This window comes from Bombina bombina, chromosome 2 (assembly GCF_027579735.1).
Source record: "Bombina bombina isolate aBomBom1 chromosome 2, aBomBom1.pri, whole genome shotgun sequence".
Lineage (NCBI taxonomy): Eukaryota > Metazoa > Chordata > Amphibia > Anura > Bombinatoridae > Bombina > Bombina bombina.
Window position 1 is genome coordinate 398876937 of NC_069500.1, and position 23335 is coordinate 398900271.

The 23335-nt window shown below is 40.1% G+C and overlaps 1 protein-coding gene across 1 annotated transcript in view; it reads left to right on the forward strand.

Annotated features, from left to right (window-relative positions):
* LOC128648916 (E1A-binding protein p400) overlaps positions 1 to 23335 on the forward strand; it is a 684550-nt gene that overhangs the window by 72298 nt on the left and 588917 nt on the right. Inside the window, exons 6-10 of the mRNA XM_053701874.1 lie at positions 8215 to 8499; positions 9542 to 9727; positions 11883 to 12023; positions 12191 to 12269; positions 12506 to 12558. Coding sequence (XP_053557849.1) covers positions 8215 to 8499; positions 9542 to 9727; positions 11883 to 12023; positions 12191 to 12269; positions 12506 to 12558 — 744 coding nt within the window. The remainder of the gene's footprint in view (positions 1 to 8214; positions 8500 to 9541; positions 9728 to 11882; positions 12024 to 12190; positions 12270 to 12505; positions 12559 to 23335) is intronic.

The window sequence follows — 23335 nt, forward strand, 5'->3', positions numbered from 1 at the left end:
CGATGTGTTATAACTGATAAAGTCAGTAAGGCAGACTCCTGCTGCCAGCACTGATAACCCGGAGGAGCCGGGGGAGGTCGTTACCTACAAATAGGCCGCCGCCTTAGGTCTTGTTCGCCCGAACTATAGCTCTAAAATCATAAAGACAGCAAACAAGAGCTATATTATAGCCACACTTCTCTAGTGACTGTTATATGTAGAAATATATAGATGGTTTTCTTGTTGAATGCTCATAAATCGGCGGATTATAGAGTGCTCCTTCAGAGCTTATAGAGAAAACGTCCTATTAGGTACGCTGCTCGGGCACGCCCCCCTGATGCATCAACTTTTAAGACGTATTGGAGTGTTGGGTTAGGATAATATAATATTGGTGCTGTTGTGAATTTGTATTTTAATGCATTGAATGTTTTTTGAGCTTGTTCTGACCAAGCGAATTTAATGTTACTTTTTGTCAGATTAGTTAGGGGTCTAGCTAGATGGACAAAGTTTTTAATAAACTTTCTATAAAAATTAGCGAAACCCATAAATCTCTGTATTTGTTTTTTGGATGTAGGGGTTGGCCAATCTAAAATGGCTTGCACTTAACTTTTCTCCATATTTATCCCATATGGGAAAATGTCATAACCTAGGAATGTTATATTTTTGGTATTGAAAATACATTTCTCTGGCTTTGCATACAAATGATGTTGTCTTAACCTAGAGAGTACTGTACGTAGGTGTTTAATGTAGTCAGTTTGATTTTGTGAATAAATCAATATATCATCTAAGTAGATGACTACAAAAATATCTAATAAATCTTTAAACACGTCATTAATTAAGCACTGAAATGTAGATGGCGCGTTACAGAGGCCGAATGGCATCACCGTATACTCATAAAGGCTGTATCGAGTACGGAAGGCGGTGAGCCATTCGTCCCCTTGTCTAACGCGTATGAGGTTAGACAAGGTTAAATCCAGTTTTGTAAAATGAGTTGCTCCCTCAAGACGTTCTATTAGTTCCGGAATAAGTGGTAAAGGGTATCTGTTTTTTATCGTACGACGATTGAGTTCCCTATAGTCCACTATAGGTTGAATTGTACCATCTTTGTTTTTAACAAAAAAACATACCTGCTCCTGCTGGAGAGGTGGATGGTCTAATAAACCCTTTACAGAGATTTTCCTCAAGGTAGGTTTTTAGATAATCCAATTGGACTTTTGAAAGTGGAAAGATATGTCAGTAGGGAATATCTGCTCCGGGTAATAAATCTATGGGACAATCATATTTTCTGTGAGGAGGGAGATTTTCCGACTCCCTTTTACAGAACACATCACAGAAATCTGAATACTCAGGAGGTATATTAGAAGTGTCTGTCTGTAAGATATGGTGACTAGTATGACATGTAGTTTTACAATATTGTGAGTTAAAGTCAATGTTTGAAGATTTCCAGGATATTGTTGGGTCATGTAGAGTTAACCAGGAGTAGCCTAGTACTACTGGATACAGAGGGGAAGAAATAACATCAAATGAAATGTATTCAATGTGGTTATTACCTGTGGAAATAAGTATGGGAACAGTCTGGTGAGAAATAGGACCTGAGGAAATTTGACTACCGTCAATAACTCTTATCAACACCGGATTTGTCTTTTTTATGAGTGGAATTTTATTTACAACAGTGAAATTTAGGTCGATGTAGTTTGTGCTGGCTCCGGAGTCAATAATCGCCTTGGAGGGTACTCGTTGATTCTCCCACTGTAAAACAAGTGAGAGTGAACAGTGTGTGGAACTTGGGATCTGTAAACTATAGCAAGTGTTTGAGAAGTAGTTCTTACCCTTCTTCTGACGTGCAAGTACTGGACAGTCTTTTACAGCATATTGAGCAGCTCTGCAGTACATGCATAAGTTGTTCTGTTTTCTTCTAAGCTTCTCTTGGGGGTTAAGTGGTCCTTTTATGAACCCAATATCCATAGCTTCAGGAGTGGAGTGTGATGAGGGTCTAGTGATTTGTGATGTGGGATTCCGAGTGCTAGAGCGTCTAAACGTGTTTTCAGTGGGACTACATTCAGATCTACATTCTCTTAAGCGCCTATCTAGACTTATACATAAGTTAATTAGCCCTTCTAAAGTCTGGGGCATTTCTACTCTTGCCAGTTCATCTTTAAGTGGGTCAGATAACCCTATTCTGAATTGGTTACGTAAAGATAACTCATTCCAACCACTATCTTTAGAAAATCTCTTGAACTCCGTGATATAATCTTCTACAGGTTTTTTAAGCTGTTTAAGTGCTCTCATACCATTTTCAGCTGTTAGCTGTTTATAAGGATCGTCATATAATTGTGACATTGCAGAAAAAAATTATTCTAAAGAGTGTAGGATAGGGTCATTGTTTTCAAAGAGTGTTAGCCCAGATGCGTGGCTCTCCCCTAAGATAAGAGATAGTTGTGAGGACCTTAACCTGGTCAGTAGGATAAGTGTGAGGTCTGAGTGCAAAAAGTAAATAACAGGCATTTTTAAATTCCCTAAAATATTTTCTATCACCCTGAAATCTATCAGGCGGGCTGACGTTTGGTTCTGTTATGTGAGTAGTCTTTTGTTTGTCAGCAATATCTTTTATGTAAGATTTAAGTGAAGCATTTTCCTGTTGTAGAGAATTTAATGCCTGTGTGATAGATTCTACTATGTCTGTCAATGCCTGCACGTGTGTCACTAAATCTACTGGATTTATGGTTCAGGCTTGATATTATTGTCAAGTCTCAAATGTGACCTTTTGTAAATTCCCTGTGAAAGAGAGATATTCCTTTAAGAATGGAATCCAACTGTAGACTTAAACTTAAGTTATAGCAGTTCTTGCTTTAGATTTTAATAAGCGTTTTATGATGTGGAAGATATGATGTTTCCGGAGAGTGAGGAGAATGATACTAAAGATCATTTTTAGGAAACATCATTTCTACCATTAATATTAGGTTTGAGCTTATAATCTAAATATCTATGGCCTCAGGGTGGCAACATAATTAGGCAAATGTTTAGATTATAAAATACCTTATGTGAACAAAAACATAATATTATGTTAGCGGAGAATAACGGCTGAATTACCGGACTAGATATTTTATATAACACATATTATTATATCACATTAAGAAGGTTAGAACATTCAGACCTGGTTGTGTAGAGGATCCAGCCACTTAAGTTGTTTGGAACAGATCTGTTATGCTGCAGCGGCAGCAGTCCGTCGTGTAATGGAACAGCTGAGATGGCGTGTGACGTCACAGCGGTTGTTTTCGGCTTCTGATTCACTGTGAGCAGAGTGAACAGCTGATCGCAGCTAGGAGATAGCGAAATAAGCTCTAACACTGGAAAATAACTTCAGAGAAAGCTAAGCTGATAAAACTTAGCAAAAGGGTAGGTGAATGTAATTATATTGTTAGGAACAAATATATTAACATCAGGCTTTAAACGATGTTTCCTATGGCAGCTCCGGGTAAAGCAAAAGGAAACAATACCAAGCAAAGACTGAATCGTGATTGGGGGTTTTATACGGGTTTGAAGAATAGGCAATACCTCTCCTTAAAGGTACAGTCATGTACCAGAGCAATAAAGTCAAGGTAGATATGACAACTACACATTTTCTTGCGTTAAATCATGGCAGCACACATAGTAATTCAACAATAATGGTGCAATCAATGTCTTGGCTTCTACTATTGATACAGTTACCTTTTTTATGAATAATTAGGGAAGCAATAAAAATCTTTTCAAATATCCCTGTGGAAAAAAGCATGTTATGTAATTTTATATAATCTGTAAATTCTTTATGTTAAATATAAATTCATAAAAATGTTGTGTGTATATATATACAGTATCCCACAAAAGTGAGTACACGCCTCACATTTTTGTAAATATTTTATTATATCTTTTCACGTGACAACACTGAAGAAATTACACTTTGCTACAATGTAAAGTAGTGAGTGTACAGCATGTATAACAATTTGCTGTCCCCTCAAAATAACACACAGCCATTAATGTCTAAGCTGTTGGCAACAAAAGTGAGTACACGCCTAAGTGGAAATGTCCAAATTGGGCCCAAAGTGTCAATATTTTGTGTGGCCACCATTATTTTCCAGTACTGCCTTAACCCTCTTGTGCATGGAGTTCACCAGAGCTTCACAGGTTGCCACTGGAGTCCTCTTCCACTCCTCCATGACGACATCACAGAGCTGGTGGATGTTAGAGACCTTGCGCTCCCCCACCTTCCATTTGAGGATGCCCCACAGATGCTCAATAGGGTTTAGGTCTGGAGACATGCTTGGCCAGTCTATCACCTTTACCCTCAGCTTCTTTAGCAAGGCAGTGGTTGTCTTGGAGGTGTGTTTGTGGTCATTATCATGTTGGAATACTGTCCTGCAGCCCAGTCTCCGAAGGGAGGGGATCATGCTCTGCTTCAGTATGTCACAGTACATGTTGGCATTTATGGTTCCCTCAATGAACCGTAGCTCCCCAGTGCCGGCAGCACTCATGCAGGCCAAGACCATGACACTCCCACCACCATGCTTGACTGTAGGCAAGACACACTTGTCTTTTTACTCATCACCTGGTTGCCGCCACACACGCTTGACACCATCTGAACCAAATAAGTTTATCTTGGTCTCATCGGACCACAGGACATGGTTCCAGTAATCCATGTCCTTAGTCTGCTTGTCTTCAGCAAACTGTTTGCAGGCTTCCTTGTGCATCATCTTTAGAAGAGGCTTCCTTCTGGGTCGACAGCCATGCAGATCAACTTGATGCAGTGTGTAGCGTATGGTCTGAGCACTGACAGGCTGACCCCCCACCCCTTCAACCTCTGCAGCAATGCGGGCAGCTCTCATACATCTATTTCCCAAAGACAACCTCTGGATATGATGCTGAGCATGTGCACTTAACTCCTTTGGTCGACCATGGCGAGTCCTGTTCTGAGTGGAACCTATCCTGTGAAACCGCTGCATGGTCTTGCCCACCGTGCTGCAGCTCAGTTTCAGGGTCTTGGCAATCTTCTTATAGCCTAGGCCATCTTTATGTAGAGCAACAATTCTTTTTTCAGATACTCAGAGAGTTCTTTGCCATGATGGGCCATGTCGAACTTCCAGTGACCAGTATGAGAGTGTGAGAGCAATAACACCAAATGTAATACACCGGCTCCCCATTCACACCTGAGACCTTGTAACACTAACGAGTCACATGACACCGGGAGGGAAAATGGCTAATTGGGCCAAATTTGGACATTTCCACTTAGGGGTGTACTCACTTTTGTTGTCAACGGTTTAGACATTAATGGCTGTGTGTTGAGTTATTTTGAGGGGACAGCAAATTTACACTGTTATACAGGCTGTACACTCACTACTTTACATTGTAGCAAAGTGTCATTTCTTCAGTGTTGTCACATGAAAAGATATAATAAAATATTTAAAAAAATGTGAGGAGTGTACTCACTTTTGTGAGATAATATATATATATATATATATATATATATATATATATATATATATATATATATATATATATATATATATATATATATACACATACATACAGTGGATATAAAAGTCTACACACCCCTGTTAAAATGTCAGGTTTCTGTGATGTAAAAAAATGAGACAAAGATAAATCATTTCAGAACTTTTTCCACCTTTAATGTGACCTATAAACTGTACAACTCAATTGAAAAACAAACTGAAATCTTTTAGGTGGAGGGAAGAAAACAAAAAAACCCTAAAATAATGCGCTTGCATAAGTGTGCGCTGGGATGTAGCTGTGTTCAGAATTAAGCAATCACATTCAAAATCATGTTAAATAGGAGTCAGTACACACCTGCCATCATTTAAGTGCCTCTGATTAACCCCAAATAAAGTTCAGCTGCTCTAGTTGGTCTTTCCTGAAATTTTCTTAGTAGCATCCCACAGCAAAAGCCATGGTCCACAGAGAGCTTCTAAAGCATAAGAGGGATCTCATTGTTAAAAGGTATCAGTCAGGAGAAGGGTACAAAAGAATTTCCAAGGCATTAGATATACCATGGAACACAGTGAAGACAATCATCATCAAGTGGAGAAAATATGGCACAACAGTGATATTACCAAGAACTGGACGTCCCTCCAAAATTGATGAAAAGACGAGAAGAAAACTGGTCTGTAAGGATACCAAGAGGCCTACAGCAACATTAAAGGAGCTGCAGGAATAGCTGGCAAGTACTGGCTGTGTGGTACATGTGACAACAATCTCCCGTATTCTTCATATGTCTGGGCTATGGGGTAGAGTGGCAAGACGAAAGCCTTTTCTTACGATGAAAAACATCCAAGCCAGGCTACATTTTGCAAAAACACATCTGAAGTCTCCCAAACGCATGTGGGAAAAGTTGTTATGGTCTGATGAAACCAAGGTTGAACTTTTTGGCCATAATTCCAAAAGATATGTTTGGCGCAAAAACAACACTGCACATAACCAAAGGAACACCATACCCACAGTGAAGCATGGTGGTGGCAGCATCATGCTTTGGGTCTGTTTTTCTTCAGCTGGAACTGGGGCCTTAGTTAAGCTAGAGGGAATTATGAACAGTTACAAATACCAGTCAATATTGGCACAAAACCTTCAGGCTTCTGCTAGAAAGCTGAACATGAAGAGAAACTTCATCTTTCAGCATGACAACGACCCAAAGCATACATCCAAATCAACAAAGGAATTGCTTCACCAGAAGAAGATTTAAGTTTTGGAATGGCCCAGTCAGAGCCCATACCTGAATCCGATTGAAAATCTGTGGGGTGATCTGAAGAGGGCTGTGCACAGGAGATGCCCTCGCAATCTTGACAGATTTAGAGCGTTTTTGCAAAGAAGAGTGGGCAAATCTTGCCAAGTCAAAATGTGCCATGCTGATAGACTCATACCCAAAAAGACTGAGTGCTGTAATAAAATCAAAAGGTGTTTCAACAAAGTATTAGTTTAAGGGTGTGCACACTTATGATAATGCAACCATATTATTTTATTTTTATATTTTTTCTTCCCTCTACCTAAAAGATTTCAGTTTGTTTTTCAATTGAGTTGTACAGTTTATAGGTCACATTAAAGGTGGAAATAGTTCTGAAATGATTTATCTTTGTCTCATTTTTTTTTACATCACAGAATCCTGACATTTTAACAGTAATATTTCAGTAGTGAAATGAGGTTTATTGGATTAACAGAAAATGTGCAATATGCATCAAAACGAAATTAGACAGGTGCATAAATTTGGGCACCCCAATAGAAATATTGCATCAATATTTAGTAGAGCATCCTTTAGCAGAAATAACAGCCTCTAGACTCTTCCTATAGCCTGTAATGAGTGTCTGGTTTTTGGATGAAGGTATTTTGGACCATTCCTCCTTGCAAAACATCTCCAGTTCAGTTAGGTTTGATGGTTGCCGAGCATGGACAGCTCTCTTCAAATCACCCCACAGATTTTTAATGATATTCAGGTCTGGGGACTGGGATGGCCATTCCAGAACATTGTACTTGTTCCTCTGCATAAATGCCAGATAGATTTTGAGCAGTGTTTTGGGTTGTTGTCTTGTTAAAATATCCCGCCTCTGTGTAACTTCAACTTTGTGACTGATTCCTCAACATTATTCTCAAGTATCTGCTGATATTGAGTGGAATCCATGCGACCCTCAACTTTAACAAGAATCCCAGTACCGGCACTGGACACACAGCCCCACAGCATGATGGAACATCCACAAAATTTTACTGTGGGTAGCAAATGTTTGTCTTGGAACGCTATGTTCTTTTGCTGCCATGCATAACGCCCCTTGTTATGACCAAATAACTCAATCTTTGTTTCATCAGTCCACAGCACCTTCTTCAAAAATTAAGCTGGCTTGTTTAAATGTGCGTTTGTGGTGTGTGTGCAGAAAAGGCTTCTTCCGCATCACTCTCCCATACAGCTTCTCCATGTGCAAAGTGCGCTGAATTGTTGAACGATGCACAGTGACACCATCTGCAGCAAGATAATGTTGTAGGTCTTTGGAGGTGGTCTTTGGGCTGTTTTCACCATCTGCAGCAAGAGGAAAACCCACTATTGTTTGTTTTCTCTTTCTAGTATAACCCCAGGGCTATTCTCCATTACACATGATTTTCAGTTTTGCAAATTTGCATCACTGTATAGATTTACTTATTCTCAGGTTTAGTGAACCTTTCAAAAAATGTGATTTAAGGTTGTGTGTGGATTTTCTTCCTCAACAGACAATAACTTTGGTGAGACCAGCAGCAGAGTCTCAGCAGCCACGTCTTGCAAGCAACACTCAGCCCAACTCCTTTGTAGCTCCAGCAGCTTTCTCCACTTCTACTACTCTTACTCCGTTTCCCGTGACATCAAGCAGAACCAATGTAACCACAAGTAAATCTCTTTCCTCTGCAACTTTGAAATCTTCTGGGATACCCAGCATAAAATCTCAGACTACTTCACAAAGTGCTTCTGGATTATCCTCAGAGAACTCACAGGACAAGTTCGCTGAACAGGTAAAACTGGTAAGATTAGAACTATAGCTATATTTAATTGGCCACTATAAATCAGTTTACCTAAAGTTACAAAAACACATTACAGTAAGCAAAGTAGCTTTTTTAGTTTTGCATGCTCTGTATTAACACTACTAGCTTTAAACATAGCATTTATGGTTGCTGTATTATACTGTCTGTTTGCTATTAAAATAACTGTTAATAATGCTTATGGCAATATGTCGACCTCATATACTTTTTCATACTCACGTTTAAAATGTTCATATTCATTACCTACCAGGACATGATGTTTTCCCAAGTGAAATAGCTGTATCCTCGGCATGGATTAACATAAATTTAACATGTTCACTCAGGGTTTTAAATGGTCCTTTCCAGCCTTTATACTTTGACCATGGGTGGATATAAGTGGGGTTCCTAAATAGTGAAAACCTCAGATTCCTTTGTAATTGCTTACCCTCTGTGTGAAACTCAGGATGTTTGAAAGGATGCATTATTGTGAGAGAAATGATATCCCTTAAAATTAATTTCCACGGTTCTTGTTACCACTGTTCCCCTTACACCCTGTCTATCACACCTCTTGCTCTTTTCATATGCCCATGGATATATCATCTTTTTGTGTGTCCTGCTACATCAACATTTGGCTTCACTCTTATTCCTTTATTAGATAACCAGTTTTCTATTTTCTGAGATGTTTAATTTTCAGGCTAATCCTTGCTTTTCTTGGCTTTCAAGGAACAAACATTATTTAGCTTTGTGTTATGTTGATTTCTCTGGTTTTGTCCTTTAGTCTGTTCATTGATTATGAGCCTCCCTTCTTGTCCTGACCATTGCAGAGTTTAATATATATTTTGGTTTGTCGAATGGTATTGCACTTTGGGTTGTTTATTGTTTAGACCTTAATTACTTTCTGTGCTCAGTCCTCAGTGACTAAACTATATTCTATACTTTTATTTGTTAGTGGTTGGGCAAGATTTTTCTAAGTTTAAAGCATATTTTTGTTTATTAAAAACACATCTAATATTAAAAGCTTTAGTGAAGTGGAATTTATTTACAGGAAAATCATGTTCATCAACGCATAGCAGAACTGCGAAAAGAGGGTTTATGGTCTTTAAAGAGACTGCCCAAACTACAGGAAGCCTCAAGGCCAAAGTCTCACTGGGACTATCTGCTAGAAGAGATGCAGTGGATGGCAGCAGACTTTGCTCAAGAAAGGATTTGGAAACTTGCCAGTGCTAAGAAGGTAAATGGTAGCTAAAAAATGTCACTTTTGTGAAGCATCTCAATATCCAAGCAAGTGTCCAAACATTGCAGTCTATATCCAAACATGACAAAGCAAAGAATGAACTATCACAATGTCAGACTTCCTGTGTGGTGTAGAAAATAATGTTTCTTAAAGGGATGTTAAACAGTAAATACATGCGAGACATAATAATGTATTCAAAGCAAAAATTCACCTTAGAATACAGTTGTGCTCATAAGTTTACATACCCTGGTGATTTTGGCCTGATAACATGCACACAAGTTGACACAAAGAGGTTTGAATGGCTATTAAAGGTAACCATCCTCACCTGTGATCTGTTTTCTTGTTATTGCTTGTAATTAGTGTGTGTGTATAAAAGGTCAATGAGTTTCTGGACTCCTGACAGACCCTTGCATCTTTCATCCAGTGCTGCACTGACGATTCTGGATTCTGAGTCATGAGGAAAGCAAAAGAATTGTCAAAGGATCTGCAGGAAAAGGTAGTTGAACTGTATAAAACAGGAAAGGGATATAAAAAGATATCCAAGGAATTGAGAATGCAAATCAGCAGTGTTCAAACTCTAATAAAGAAGTGGAAAATTAGGGGTTCTGTTGAAACCAAACCACGGTCAGGTAGACCAACTAAAATTTCAGACACAACTGCCAGGAAAATTGTTCGGGATGCAAAGACAAACCCACAAATAACTTCAGGTGAAATACAGGACATGTGGTGTGGCTGTTTCAAGATGCACAATTAGGAGGCACTTGAAAAAAGATGGGTTGCATGGTCAGGTTGCCAGAAGAAAGCCATTACTATACAAATGCCACAAATGATCCCGCTTACAATACGCCAAACAGCACAGAGACAAGCCTCAAACCTTCTGGCACAAAGTCATTTGGAGTGATGAGACCAAAATTGAGCTTTTTGGCCACAACCATAAACACTACATTTGGAGAGGAGTCAACAAGGCCTATGATAAAAGGTACACCATTCCTACTGTAAAACACAGCGGTGGTCGCTGATGTTTTGGGGATGTGTGAGCTACAAAGGCACAGGAAATTGGTCAGAATTGATGGCAAGATGAATGCAGTATGTTATCAAACAGAACGCCTCATTTTCCACTTCTTGATTAGAGTTTGAACACTGCTGATTTTCATTATCAATTCCTTGGATATATTTTTATATCCCTTTCCTGTTTTATACAGTTCAACTACCTTTTTCCCACAAATCCTTTGACAATTATTTTTCTTTCCTCATGACTCAGAATCCAGAAACGTCAGTGCAGCACTGCATGAAAGATGCAAGGATCTGTCAGGAGTCAAGAAACTCATTGACCTTTTATACACACACACTAATTGCAAGCAATTACAAGAAAACAGATCACAGGTGAGGATGGTTACCTTTAATAGCCATTCAAACCCCTTTTTGTCAACTTCTGTGCATGTTATCAGGCCAAAATCACCAGGGTATGTAAACTTTTGGTCAGGGTCATTTGGGTAGTTTCTGTTGTCATTATGATTTAAAAAAAGTAAACACAGTTGATTGATAATAAATGGCTTCAGCCAAACACTAACTATGATTGAAAGAAAAGTTTTTGTGTTATCATTCATATTCTCTGAAAAATGGTCAAGAAATCATAAATTCTGCCAGGGTATGTAAACTTATGAGCACAACTGTAATATGTAGATGTATAAGTTTCTATAAAGAAATGGGTGCCACCATGGCTGTGTGGAAACCCTTTTTAGAAAATCCTATGTTTGGAGAGTCTCTTTTTTGCCTGTTTTATATCTTTGTCCTCAGCAGAAAAGATAGATAAGGGGAAACGTAAGTTAAAACATGGTGGTGCCCATTACCTTATAGATACTCAGTGTAATCTACAAACCAACAATTTCAGAGTTAAATTACCGAAAAGGGGGACAAAATAAACATTAAATGTATATCGCAAAGTTTTTTTAACTACATATTATTACACATTTTATATTACAATCTCATACTGTTTTATATCCCTTTAAATATTTCCAGAACCCTCAGTTTTTTAAATATAATAATAATAATAATAATAATAAACTCTTAGAAAACACAGTTGATCCCATAGATATTCAACAAAGACATCCTGTGTTCCTTATTCTTCTTTTTTTTAATTTGTCAATTTTAGATAGCTAGAACTGCTGCACGTCATCATGAGGAAAAGAGGGTAAATGATGAGCGAGCCAGACGGGAGGAAGAAAATAAATTAAAGCGTATTGCTGCATCAATTGCTAGAGAAATTGAGTATTTTTGGGCAAATATTGAACAGGTAAAACAATATAGAAATGTAAAAAAAGGGATAACCCCCTAAAACTATGTGTTTTGTCCAGCTGAGTCATCATCAACTTCACAGTTCATAACATTTTATCAATTACAAAATTGTCCATCTTAGATTTCACACAATGTATTACCATTCAATTTGTATGATTTATTTAGGTTGTGGAAATAAAGTTACAAATGGAGTTTCAAGAAAAAAGAAGGAAAGCTTTAAATTTAAACATGGACTCGATGAGAGGTAAATACATTTTTCCTTCATGACTTCACGTCATTCAGTCATTTGATTTTAACTTTTGTTTGTGATAAGGTCCCATTGCCGACTTCCTGAGTCATAATGATTATCCTGCACTAGAGGAGAAATAGTATTTTTCAGAAGAAGGTTTCTTGCATTTCTTATTACTGCTGTTTTAAAATTATACATATGTGAAATATCGTTAATTTACTTGTTATGCTTTGTACTGTGTTTATTTGTAGGACCTCTGAAGGCAATAGAAGCATGTGTGAAATGTGAACAAGGAAGCAACAAGGTACATTTTTATTTGGTTACAGAGTTTAAAGGTATAAGTGTAAAAAAAAAAATTAACTTGGTTTTAAAACCAAATCTCCATTTCTCTTACTTGGTGTATTCAGTCCACGTATTCATCCTTACTTGTGGGATATTCTCAATCCCTACAGGAAGTGGCAAAGAGAGCACACAGCAAAGCTGTCCATATAGCTCCCCTCAGGCTCTGCCCCCCCAGTCATTCTCTTTGCCGCTCTAACAAGTAGCATCTCCACGGGAGGGTAAAGAGTTTGTGGTGTTAGATTTGTAGTTTTTATTTCTTCAATCAAGAGTTTGTTATTTTAAAATAGTGCCGGTTTGTACTATTTACTCTGAGGCAGAAAATGATGAAGATTTCTGCTGAGAGGAAAAAGATTTTAGCATGTTGTAACTAAAATCCATGGCTGTTCCCACACAGGACTGTTGAGTACCGGAGAACTTCAGTTGGGGGGAACAGTTTGCAGGCTTATACTGCTTAAAGTATGCTCAGTCATTTTTTTCTAACAAGACTTGGTAGGACTGACAGAAATCCCATGAGGGATGATAAGCCATTTTCTGAGACACAGTATAGAATGATGGCTTCAGTTAAGGGCTTAAATACTGGTAGACACTGTAATGGGCTAAATCGATTACTTTATTAGGGTAATCTGGTATTTATCAAACGTTTTACACGTTGGTAACACTTTTGGGGACTTTTATTACACCTGGCATATTGAAAGACACCTAATTTGACTCAGGAAGGCCCCATAACTCTGGAATGAAGAGGGAGGGGGCCTCATTTTCGCGCCTCAGTTGCGCAGTTGATTTGCAAGATAGCTTCATGCAGCTTCACGTGTAGAGCCTGAAGAGTACAGGAGGACTTCAGGGAGGCTTATTTTTCTTCTGCAAATAACCCTAAAGGAAGGTAAAGCCACAGCAAAGACTGTGGCATCATACTGTAGTGGGTTAAACCGGTTGTTTACTTCATTTTGCTCCGGTTTGGGCAATAAGGGGTTAATTGATTTGAAAATTTGTGTGCAATCATTTCAAAGCATTAGGATCATGTGGTGAAAATTCCATTAAGATCGGATGTTTTTTGATGATTTGGTAAAAAAGTGTGTGCTGTTTATTATTTAAAGAGACAGTAACGTTTTTTCAAAAAGTGTTTTTTTCAATATTTTAGTGTCAAACATGTCTGAGCCTTCAGATAGACCTTGTTCTTTATGTTCAAAAGCCATGGCAGTACCCCCATTGCATTTATGTTTAAAGTGTGCCAAAACATCTAAGCATTTTAAAGATCATCCAGTGACAATTAAAATTGCAGCCCAAGATGATTCCTTAACAGAAGGTAATGAGGATAGTCCTTCTTCCTCTCCCCATGTGTCTACACCAGTTACGCCCGCGCAAGCGATGCCTAGTACCTCTAGCGCATTGGCCCCTATTACTTTACAACAATTAGCAGCAGTAATGGATAATTCTCTTGCAGCATTTTTATCCAAACTGCCAGTTTTTCCAAAAAAGCGCGATAGCTCAGTTTTAAATACAGAGGATGAGCAATCTGAAGCTTTGGACAATTTATCTGTAGTACCCTCACAAAACTCAGAAGTAGCAGTGAGGGACGGTCTGTCTGAGGGAGAAATTTCTGACACAGGAAAAGTTTCTCAGCAGGCAGAGTCAGATTCCTTAGCGTTTAAATTTAAGCTGGAACACCTCCGCGTCCTGCTTAAGGAGGTTTTAGCTACGCTGGATGATTGTGACCCCATGGTGGTCCCAGAAAAATTGTGTAAAATGGACAGGTTTTTAGAGGTCCCTGTATACACTGAGGCATTTCCGATCCCAAAGGGGGTGGCGGATATTGTGACTAAGGAGTGGGAGAGACCAGGTGTACCCTTTGTTCCCCCACCTATCTTTAAGAAAATGTTCCCCATAAATGACCCCAGACGGGACGCGTGGCAGACGGTCCCTAAGGTAGAGGGGGCTGTTTCAACACTTGCTAAGCGTACAACTATACCATTAGAGGACAGTTGTGCTTTCAAAGATCCTATGGATAAAAAATTGGAAGGATTGCTGAAGAAAATTTTTGTTCAGCAAGATTTTCTTCTTCAACCAATTGCCTGCATTATTCCGGTAACTACTGCAGCAGCTTTTTGGTTCGAAGCCCTGGAGGACTCGCTCCAGAGGGAGACTTCATACGATGAGGTCATGGATAGAATTCATGCTCTAAAGCTGGCTAATTCTTTTATCACTGATGCCGCTTTCCAATTAGCTAAGCTAGCGGCGAAAAACTCAGGTTTTGCCATCATGGCGCGAAGAGTGCTTTGGCTCAAATCATGGTCGGCCGATGTGTCGTCCAAAACAAAACTGTTAAATATTCCCTTCAAGGGGAAAACCCTATTTGGCCCAGAAGAAATTATTTCAGATATCACTGGGGGCAAGGGCCATGCCCTTCCACAAGATAGGCCGTTTAAGGCTAAAAAAAGCGGACCTGCCACAACCTCTGCTGCCGCAAAGCAAGATAACGCTTCCCAGCCCAAAGCAACCTGGAAACCCTTACAGGGCTGGAATAAGGGTAAACAGGCCAAGAAGCCTGCTTCTGCTACCAAAACAGCATGAAGGGGTAGCCCCCGATCCGGGATTGGATCTAGTAGGGGGCAGACTTTCTCTCTTCGCTCAGGCTTGGGCAAGAGATGTTCCAGATCCCTGGGCATTAGAAATAGTTGCTCAGGGGTAACTTCTAGAATTCAAGGATTCTCCCCCAAGGGGAAGGTTCCACATTTCTCATTTGTCTTCAGACCAAATAAAGAAACAGGCGTTCTTACGCTGTGTAGAAGATCTTCTAAAAATGGGAGTGATACACCCAGTTCCTATTGCAGAACACGGACTGGGCTTTTACTCAAACCTGTTCGTAGTTCCCAAAAAGGAGGGAACTTTCAGGCCAATCCTGGACCTAAAAATTCTAAACAAATTCCTAAGAGTTCCGTCCTTCAAGATGGAAACCATTCGGACAATCTTACCGATGATCCAGGAGGGTCAATATATGACTACCGTGGATCTAAAGGATGCGTATCTACATATTCCTATCCACAAAGATCACCATCAGTTCCTAAGGTTCGCCTTTCTGGACAAACATTACCAGCTCGTGGCCCTTCCTTTTGGGTTGGCCACCACTCCCAGAATTTTCACAAAGGTGCTAGGGTCCCTTCTAGCGGTACTAAGACCGCGGGGCATTGCAGTAGCACCTTACCTAGACGACATATTAATATAGGCGTCGTCCCTTCACAGAGCCAAGGCTCATACGGACATCGTTCTGGCCTTTCTAAGGTCTCACGGGTGGAAGGTGAACGTAGAAAAAAGTTCTCTGTCCCCGCTCACAAGGGTTCCCTTTCTGGGAACATTAATAGACTCGGGTAGAAATGAAAATCTTTCTGACAGAGGTCAGGAAGTCAAAACTGTTGAATACTTGCCGAGTTCTTCATTCCATTCCTCGGCCTTCCGTGGCTCAGTGCATGGAAGTAATTGGGTTAATGGTTGCGGCAATGGACGTAGTCCCTTTTGCCCGAATCCATCTCAGATCACTGCAGCTGTGCATGCTCAAACAGTGGAATGGAGATTACGCAGATTTGTCTCCTCAAATTCAAATGGACCAGAAAACCAGAGACTCTCTTCTCTGGTGGTTGTCTCAAGATCACCTGTCTCAGGGAATGAGTTTCTGCAGACCGGAGTGGATCATTGTCTGCCAGTCTGTTAGGCTGGGGTGCGGTCTGGAACTCCCTGAAGGCTCAGGGGCTATGGTCTCGGGAAGAATCTCTTCTCCCGATAAACATTTTGGAGCTGAGAGCGATATTCAATACGCTCCAGGCGTGGCCTCAACTAGCAGAGGCCAAATTCATCAGATTTCAGTCGGACAACATCACGACTGTAGCGTACATCAATCATCAGGGAGGAACAAAGAGTTCCCTAGCGATGAAGGAAGTATCCAAGATTATCAAATGGGCGGAGGATCACTCCTGCCATCTATCTGCAATTCACATCCCAGGGGTAGACAACTGGGAGGCGGATTTTCTGAGTCGTCAGACTTTCCATCCGGGGGAGTGGGAACTCCACCCGGAGGTTTTTGCTCAGCTGACCCAGCTATGGGGCATTCCAGAATTGGATCTGATGGCGTCCCGTCTGAACACCAAACTTCCCCTTTATGGATCCAGATCCAGGGATCCCAGGGCGGCGTTGATAGATGCATTAACAGCGCCTTGGTCATTCAGTCTAGCTTATGTCTTTCCACCGTTTCCTCTTCTTCCTCGGCTAGTAGCCAGAATCAGACAGGAGAAGGCTTCGGTAATTCTGATAGCACCTGCGTGTCCACGCAGGACTTGGTATGCAGACCTAGTGGACATGTCATCGGTCCCACCATGGAAACTGCCATCGAGGCAGGATCTTCTAATTCAAGGTCCTTTCAAGCATCCAAATCTAGTTTCTCTGCAACTGACTGCTTGGAGATTGAACGCTTAATTCTAGCTAAGCGTGGTTTCTCTGATTCAGTGATAGACACTCTGATACAGGCCAGGAAGCATGTCACCAGGAAAATTTACCATAAGATATGGCGGAAATATCTTTGTTGGTGTAAATCCAAGGGTTACTCGTGGAGTAAGGTTAGGATTCTAAGGATATTGTCTTTTCTCCAAGAAGGATTGGAGAAAGGTCTGTCAGCTAGTTCCTTAAAGGGACAGATATCTGCTCTGTCTATCCTGTTACATAAGCGTCTGGCAGCTGTACCAGACGTCCAGGTGTTTGCACAGGCCTTAGTTAGAATCAAGTCTGTTTACAAGCCTGTGGCTCCTCCATGGAGTCTAAATTTAGTTCTTTCAGTTCTTCAAGGGGTTCCATTTGAACCTTTGCATTCCATAGATATCAAGTTATTATCTTGGAAAGTTTTGTTTTTAGTAGCCATTTCTTCTGCCCGAAGAGTTTCTGAATTGTCTGCTTTGCAGTGTAATTCACCCTATCTGGTGTTCCATGCAGATAAGGTTGTTTTGTGTACCAAACCTGGTTTTCTTCCAAAAGTGGTTTCTAATAAGAATATTAACCAGGAAATCATTGTTCCTTCTCTGTGTCCTAATCCAGTTTCTAGGAAGGAACGACTTTTACACAATCTTGACGTAGTTCGTGCCTTAAAATTCTATTTAAAGGCAACTAAGGATTTCAGACAAACATCATCCTTGTTTGTTGTCTATTCTTGTAAGAGGAGAGGTCAGAAAGCGACTGCTACCTCTCTTTCCTTCTGGCTGAAAAGCATCATCCGACTGGCTTATGAGACTGCTGGACAGCAGCCTCCTGAACGAATTACAGCTCATTCCACCAGAGCTGTGGCTTCCACATGGGCTTTCAAGAACGAGGCTTCTGTTGAACAGATTTGTAAGGCAGCGACTTGGTCTTCACTGCATACATTTGCCAAATTTTACAAATTCAATACTTTTGCTTCTTCGGAGGCTATTTTTGGGAGAAAGGTTTTGCAAGCAGTAGTGCCTTCCGTTTAGGTTACCTGACTTGTTCCCTCCCTTTATCCGTGTCCTATTGCTTTGGTATTGGTATCCCACAAGTAAGGATGAATCCGTTGACTGAATACACCAAGTAAGAGAAAACAGAATTTATGCTTACCTGATAAATTACTTTCTCTTACAGGTGTATTCAGTCCACGGCCCGCCCTGATATTTAAGTCAGGTTCAAATTTAATTTACAATAACTACAGTCACCACTGCACCCTATGGTTCTCCTTTTTCTCCTAACCGTCGGTCGAATGACTGGGGGGGCGGAGCCTGAGGGGAGCTATATGGACAGCTTTGCTGTGTGCTCTCTTTGCCACTTCCTGTAGGGATTGAGAATATCCCACAAGTAAGGATGAATCCGTGGACTGAATACACCTGTAAGAGAAAGTAATTTATCAGGTAAGCATAAATTCTGTTTTTTATTTAATCCATGCAAAGGTTTTTTTTTTGTTTTTTTTTATAACTTTATTTATAAAGGATCCAAAACATGCATTACAAATCTGGTCTCAGAAATACAAATGTTATGTCTGCAAAGGGGTTTTAAGTAAATTGTATTAGTAACAGTTTCATCAGTGCAGAACATACAGCATGAAAAATAAGTAATACTTAAAGTGAAGGTAAAGTTTTATTCATTTGAAGACGTCAATGCATCAATTAATATTAGAAGAAGCTAATCAAGTTTTTTTAATATTCTTTATAGATTTTTATATACATATATTTGCCTACCGTTTCCATGAAAACTCCTCCCAACGTCTACTTCCTGATTTTCTTTGCTGTGACGTATAGAGCGTTCCCACCCGCTCTATACGGATCTCTAAAGTGCGTTCACGATTGGCGTCACTAATATGCATGCGCGAAACTGCAAATTCTCCAGCTACTGCGCATGCGATACTCTGAAATCTCAGTCTCCAATGTGCATGCGTTAATCACGGTTTGCAACATAGTATTGAAAGAATAACTATACTGTATTCATTCAATACTATGTTTTGCGAGCGAGAGATAATCTTTTTTAGAGGTAAAGTGATGCTCTTCTCAGTTTCAGAGAATGCGGGTATTCATAATAAAATCTTTTACACATGCGCAAAACTGGAGCACGCTTTGATTCCAATATGGAGAATAAAACTATAGCGCATGCGCAGTTTAAATAGGTGGCGGGTGATGTAGTTTGACGGCCGCCTAACGGCCAGAATTTCAATTGGATGTTTTCAGAACGTGATCAAGTAAAAAATAAATAAAAAAATATATAACGGGTTGAATTGGCTAAGATTAAAAAATAGATTGATTATGGCGATAACTTCATTTACTGATAATTTTGAAAAACATGATGAATGAAAGTCACATTTATTTGGGACAAAGAATTTAATTCCAGATTGTCAAACAGGTAACTTTACCTTCACTTTAATAAAAATTTAAAAACAGTTTAAACCAGGAACCTAGATTAAAACAGGTGAGGGGGTAAATGTGTGTTTAGTGGGATTAAGATAGGCCAGTTTAAAAAAACATGTTATGCCCTCTTCTTATTAATTTTTCAACGAGGTGGATTTGATTTCAATCAAATTGATTTAAATCACAATTTAAATCACTAGTCAGTAAGACCAATTTAAATCATGGTTTTCATATTTAAATAATTTTTCAGATTATTTTTTCCAGTTATATGAAACCATTACTGAATTGGTTATATATCATTACGTATACATAGATAGATTATTGAAATTAAAGCGACATGAAATCCCAAAATTGTCTTTTATGATTTAGGTAGAACATGCAATTTTAAACAACTTTCCAGTTTACTTCTATTATCAAATTTGTTGAACTCTCTCGGTATCATTTGTTGAAGGAGCAGCAATTTCTAGCTGAACACATGGGTGAGTCAATGACAATCGGCATATTTATGCAGCCACCAATCAGCAGCTAGAACCTATGTTCTTTGCTGCTCCTGAGCTTACCTAGATAAACCTTTCAGCAAAGGATAACAAGAGAAGGAAGCAAATTAAATAATAGAAGTAAATAGGAAAGTTGTTTAAAATCTTATGGTCTGTCTAAATTATGAATGTCTAATTATGCCTGTCCCTTTAATTAAATTATTGGGAAGTGAACCATCTCCAAATGAATAGTTTAATCATTCATATTTGATCAACTTTTCAGCTGTACTTTATTGGAAGGAGAAAAATAATAATTATCTTAATCATAACAATTTAAATAGTTTTATTTAACTAAAGAAAAATAATAATTACCTTAATAATAACAATGTAAATAGTTTTATTTAACTAAAACAACAACATTATTTTTAATTTTTAATGCTTGCATCTCCCTCCTCATAATTATGTCCTTGTGCAGATCTATTCCACTCCAAACAATCTCCTATTCATTGAGCTTCTTGAAACTTAGCATGGGTTGATTCTGTGTACATAGATTTGCAGGGGAGCAATGGCATTAAAGAGAGAGTAGTCAAAATTAAAATGTCATGATTTAGAAAAAACATGCAATTTTTAACAATTTTCCAATTTACTTCTCTTATCTAATTTGCTTCGTTCTGTTGGTATCCATTGTTGAAAAGCATACCTAGGTAGGCTCAAAAGCAATGCACTACTGTGAGCTAGCCCAATGTATTCAGCTAGGTCCCAATAGAGCATTGCTCTCCTTCAACAAAGTATACCAAGAGAATGAAGCAAATTTGATAATAGAATTAAATCTGAAATCTGAAAATTGTATGCTCTATCTTAAAGTGAAAAGTTTTTTTTCATGAGTAGGTCCCTTTAACGTCTGTTTCTCAACTCTGTATGTTTAGTTTATAACATTTTTGCTGTGAGGAACAGACGTTATTTTTGCAAACACAAATTCACAGTTTTGAGAACTACAAAACCAATATTATGTGATATCTTCAAGATAGAAACATTGTCCAAAATAATCTTACAGAAACCTCTGGGAGAGCATGACATTGTGGATTAATGGAATTAATTTATCAAAAAACAAAACATTACAACCATGAATATGCTATATAGTTAAAGCTAATCTTTATATCAGGATGAATATCCTTTAGATTATAATTTATCTTAAATAGAAACTATCTTTACATAGATGTTTTCTTCCTAAATGGAAAGAGTCCACAGCTGCATTCATTACTTTTGGGAAATAAGAACCTGGCCACCAGGAGGAGGCAAAGACACCCCAACCAAAGGCTTAAATACTCCTCCCATTTCCCTCACCCCCCCCAGTCATTCTTTGTCTTTCGTCCCAGGAGGTTGGCCGAGAAGTGTCAGAAGTTTGTTTTGTCTCTTATGGAGGGTAGTACTCTTCGACATGAGACGGAAGCTTTAAGTAATCCTATCATTCTCTCAGTGAGGGCCTGGATGAAAGTTAGAGTCCAGAGATGCAGGAAGAGTCTTTCTGCAAAACCATCCCGACTCATATTAACAGCTTCACTAGTAATCAGCGTTGTCGAACTTTGCTTTGCTGCCTGCTTTCTTCTCTCAAGTCCATGACGGAGGCGCTGCTACTATTCGTCACTCTTGAAGGGTCGTGTTCCTGTTCCACGGAGTAGATTCCGGTAAGATCGTTTCATTTTTCTTCATCAGAATGTACTGTAACTTTTCGTTTCCCGTAAGGAACTATCTTGCAGTACTTATTAAGTATTTATAAGGGCCTCAGTGAGGCTCCTTGGGTATTTTGGAATCGAGGGTTAATATCTCCCGAGGGGGATTATTGAACAGGGTTTTTTTAATCATGTTTGTTATGTGATTCAATCTGCTTATGTTTAGTTTTAACTAGGCTCTTGGTTAGAACATAAAGGCCTTTGGTAGTGACGCGACCTTATGGTTGGGTGCACTTTTTGGTCTGTACGGTTCACCATGTGACTGGATGTGTTTATGTTTTGGTCTTCCATTTCCGCATTCCTGACCATGTGGCGACTGAAAAATTAGAGTCTGCTAGTGTCTTGTTCTAGGAGGTGGTGAGTGCCCCAGCCATTGTGGGTGTCAGGTGCCGTTTAAGTTTTGTTTTTTGTTCAGCTTCCGGCTGATGTAGGCAACTGGATGCTCCCCTCCATCTTCGCCTACTTGGCTGAGGACAGCTCCCAGCCCGAACATGGAAGCATCTGTATGGACGATTAAACGTTTGTTAAGGGCTGGGGCCGCCAAGACAGGAGCGTTAATTAGAGCATTTTTGAGAGCCTGGAAAGCCGTTTCACAGTGGGGAGACCACAGGACCTGTCGAGGTAAGTTCTTCTTGGTCAAGTCAGTCAGGGGATTGGCAAGTGTGCTGTAGTCTGGTACGAACCGTCTATAGTACCCTGCCGTGCCCAGGAAGGCTAGGACCTGAGTCTTAGTGATGGGGGTGGGCCAATTGGCAACAGCTTCTATCTTGGCCGGCTCTGGTCGCTGCTTTCCACACCCCACCCGGTGACCCAGGTACTGTACCTCGGCCATCCCAAAGTGGCATTTTTCTGGCTTCAGAGTCAGGCCAGCAGCCCGGATCTGATCCAGAACCATTCCTACGTGAGCTAAGTGGTCCTCCCAGGACTCACTGTGGATCGCTATGTCGTCCAGGTAGGTGCAAGCAAAACTCTGGAAGCCATCCAGGAGCCTATCCACCAAGCGCTGGAATGTAGCTGGGGCATTCTTCATCCCAAACGGCATTACCCTAAACTGATATAAGCCGAATGGGGTGACGAATGCCGACTTGGGGATAGCCTCCGGGGCCAGGGGAATCTGCCAGTAACCTTTGCAGAGGTCAATAGTGGTCAGGTAATTTCCCCTGGCTATACGATCGAGCAGCTCGTCTACCCTGGGCATAGGGTAAGCGTCCGTCACAGTTTTTTCATTGAGCCTCCGATAGTCTACGCAGAACCGGGTGGTCCCATCTTTCTTGGGCACCAAGACAACTGGGGAGGCCCAGGGACTATCGGAGGGCTCAATTACCCTGAGTTGGAGCATCTCATCGATCTCCTTCTTCATTCCTGTCCTAACTGCTTCGGGGATTCGGTACGGAGCCTGGCGCAAGGGAGCTTGTCCCGGAGTATCTACCTGGTGGGTGGTTAAAGTAGTGTACCCTGGCTTCGGGGAGAAGGTGAGGTGTTTGGACTGTAGGAGTTGGTTGAGCTGCTCCCTTTCAGTGGGGCTAAGTCGGTCTCCTATCTGAACCTGAGCCACTATACCTGTGGGGAGACTCTTTTCTAATAGGTCTGGAATGGGTAGACTGTCGGGGTCTTCCTGAGGGGAACAACATACGGCCGTCACGTTCTCTGGT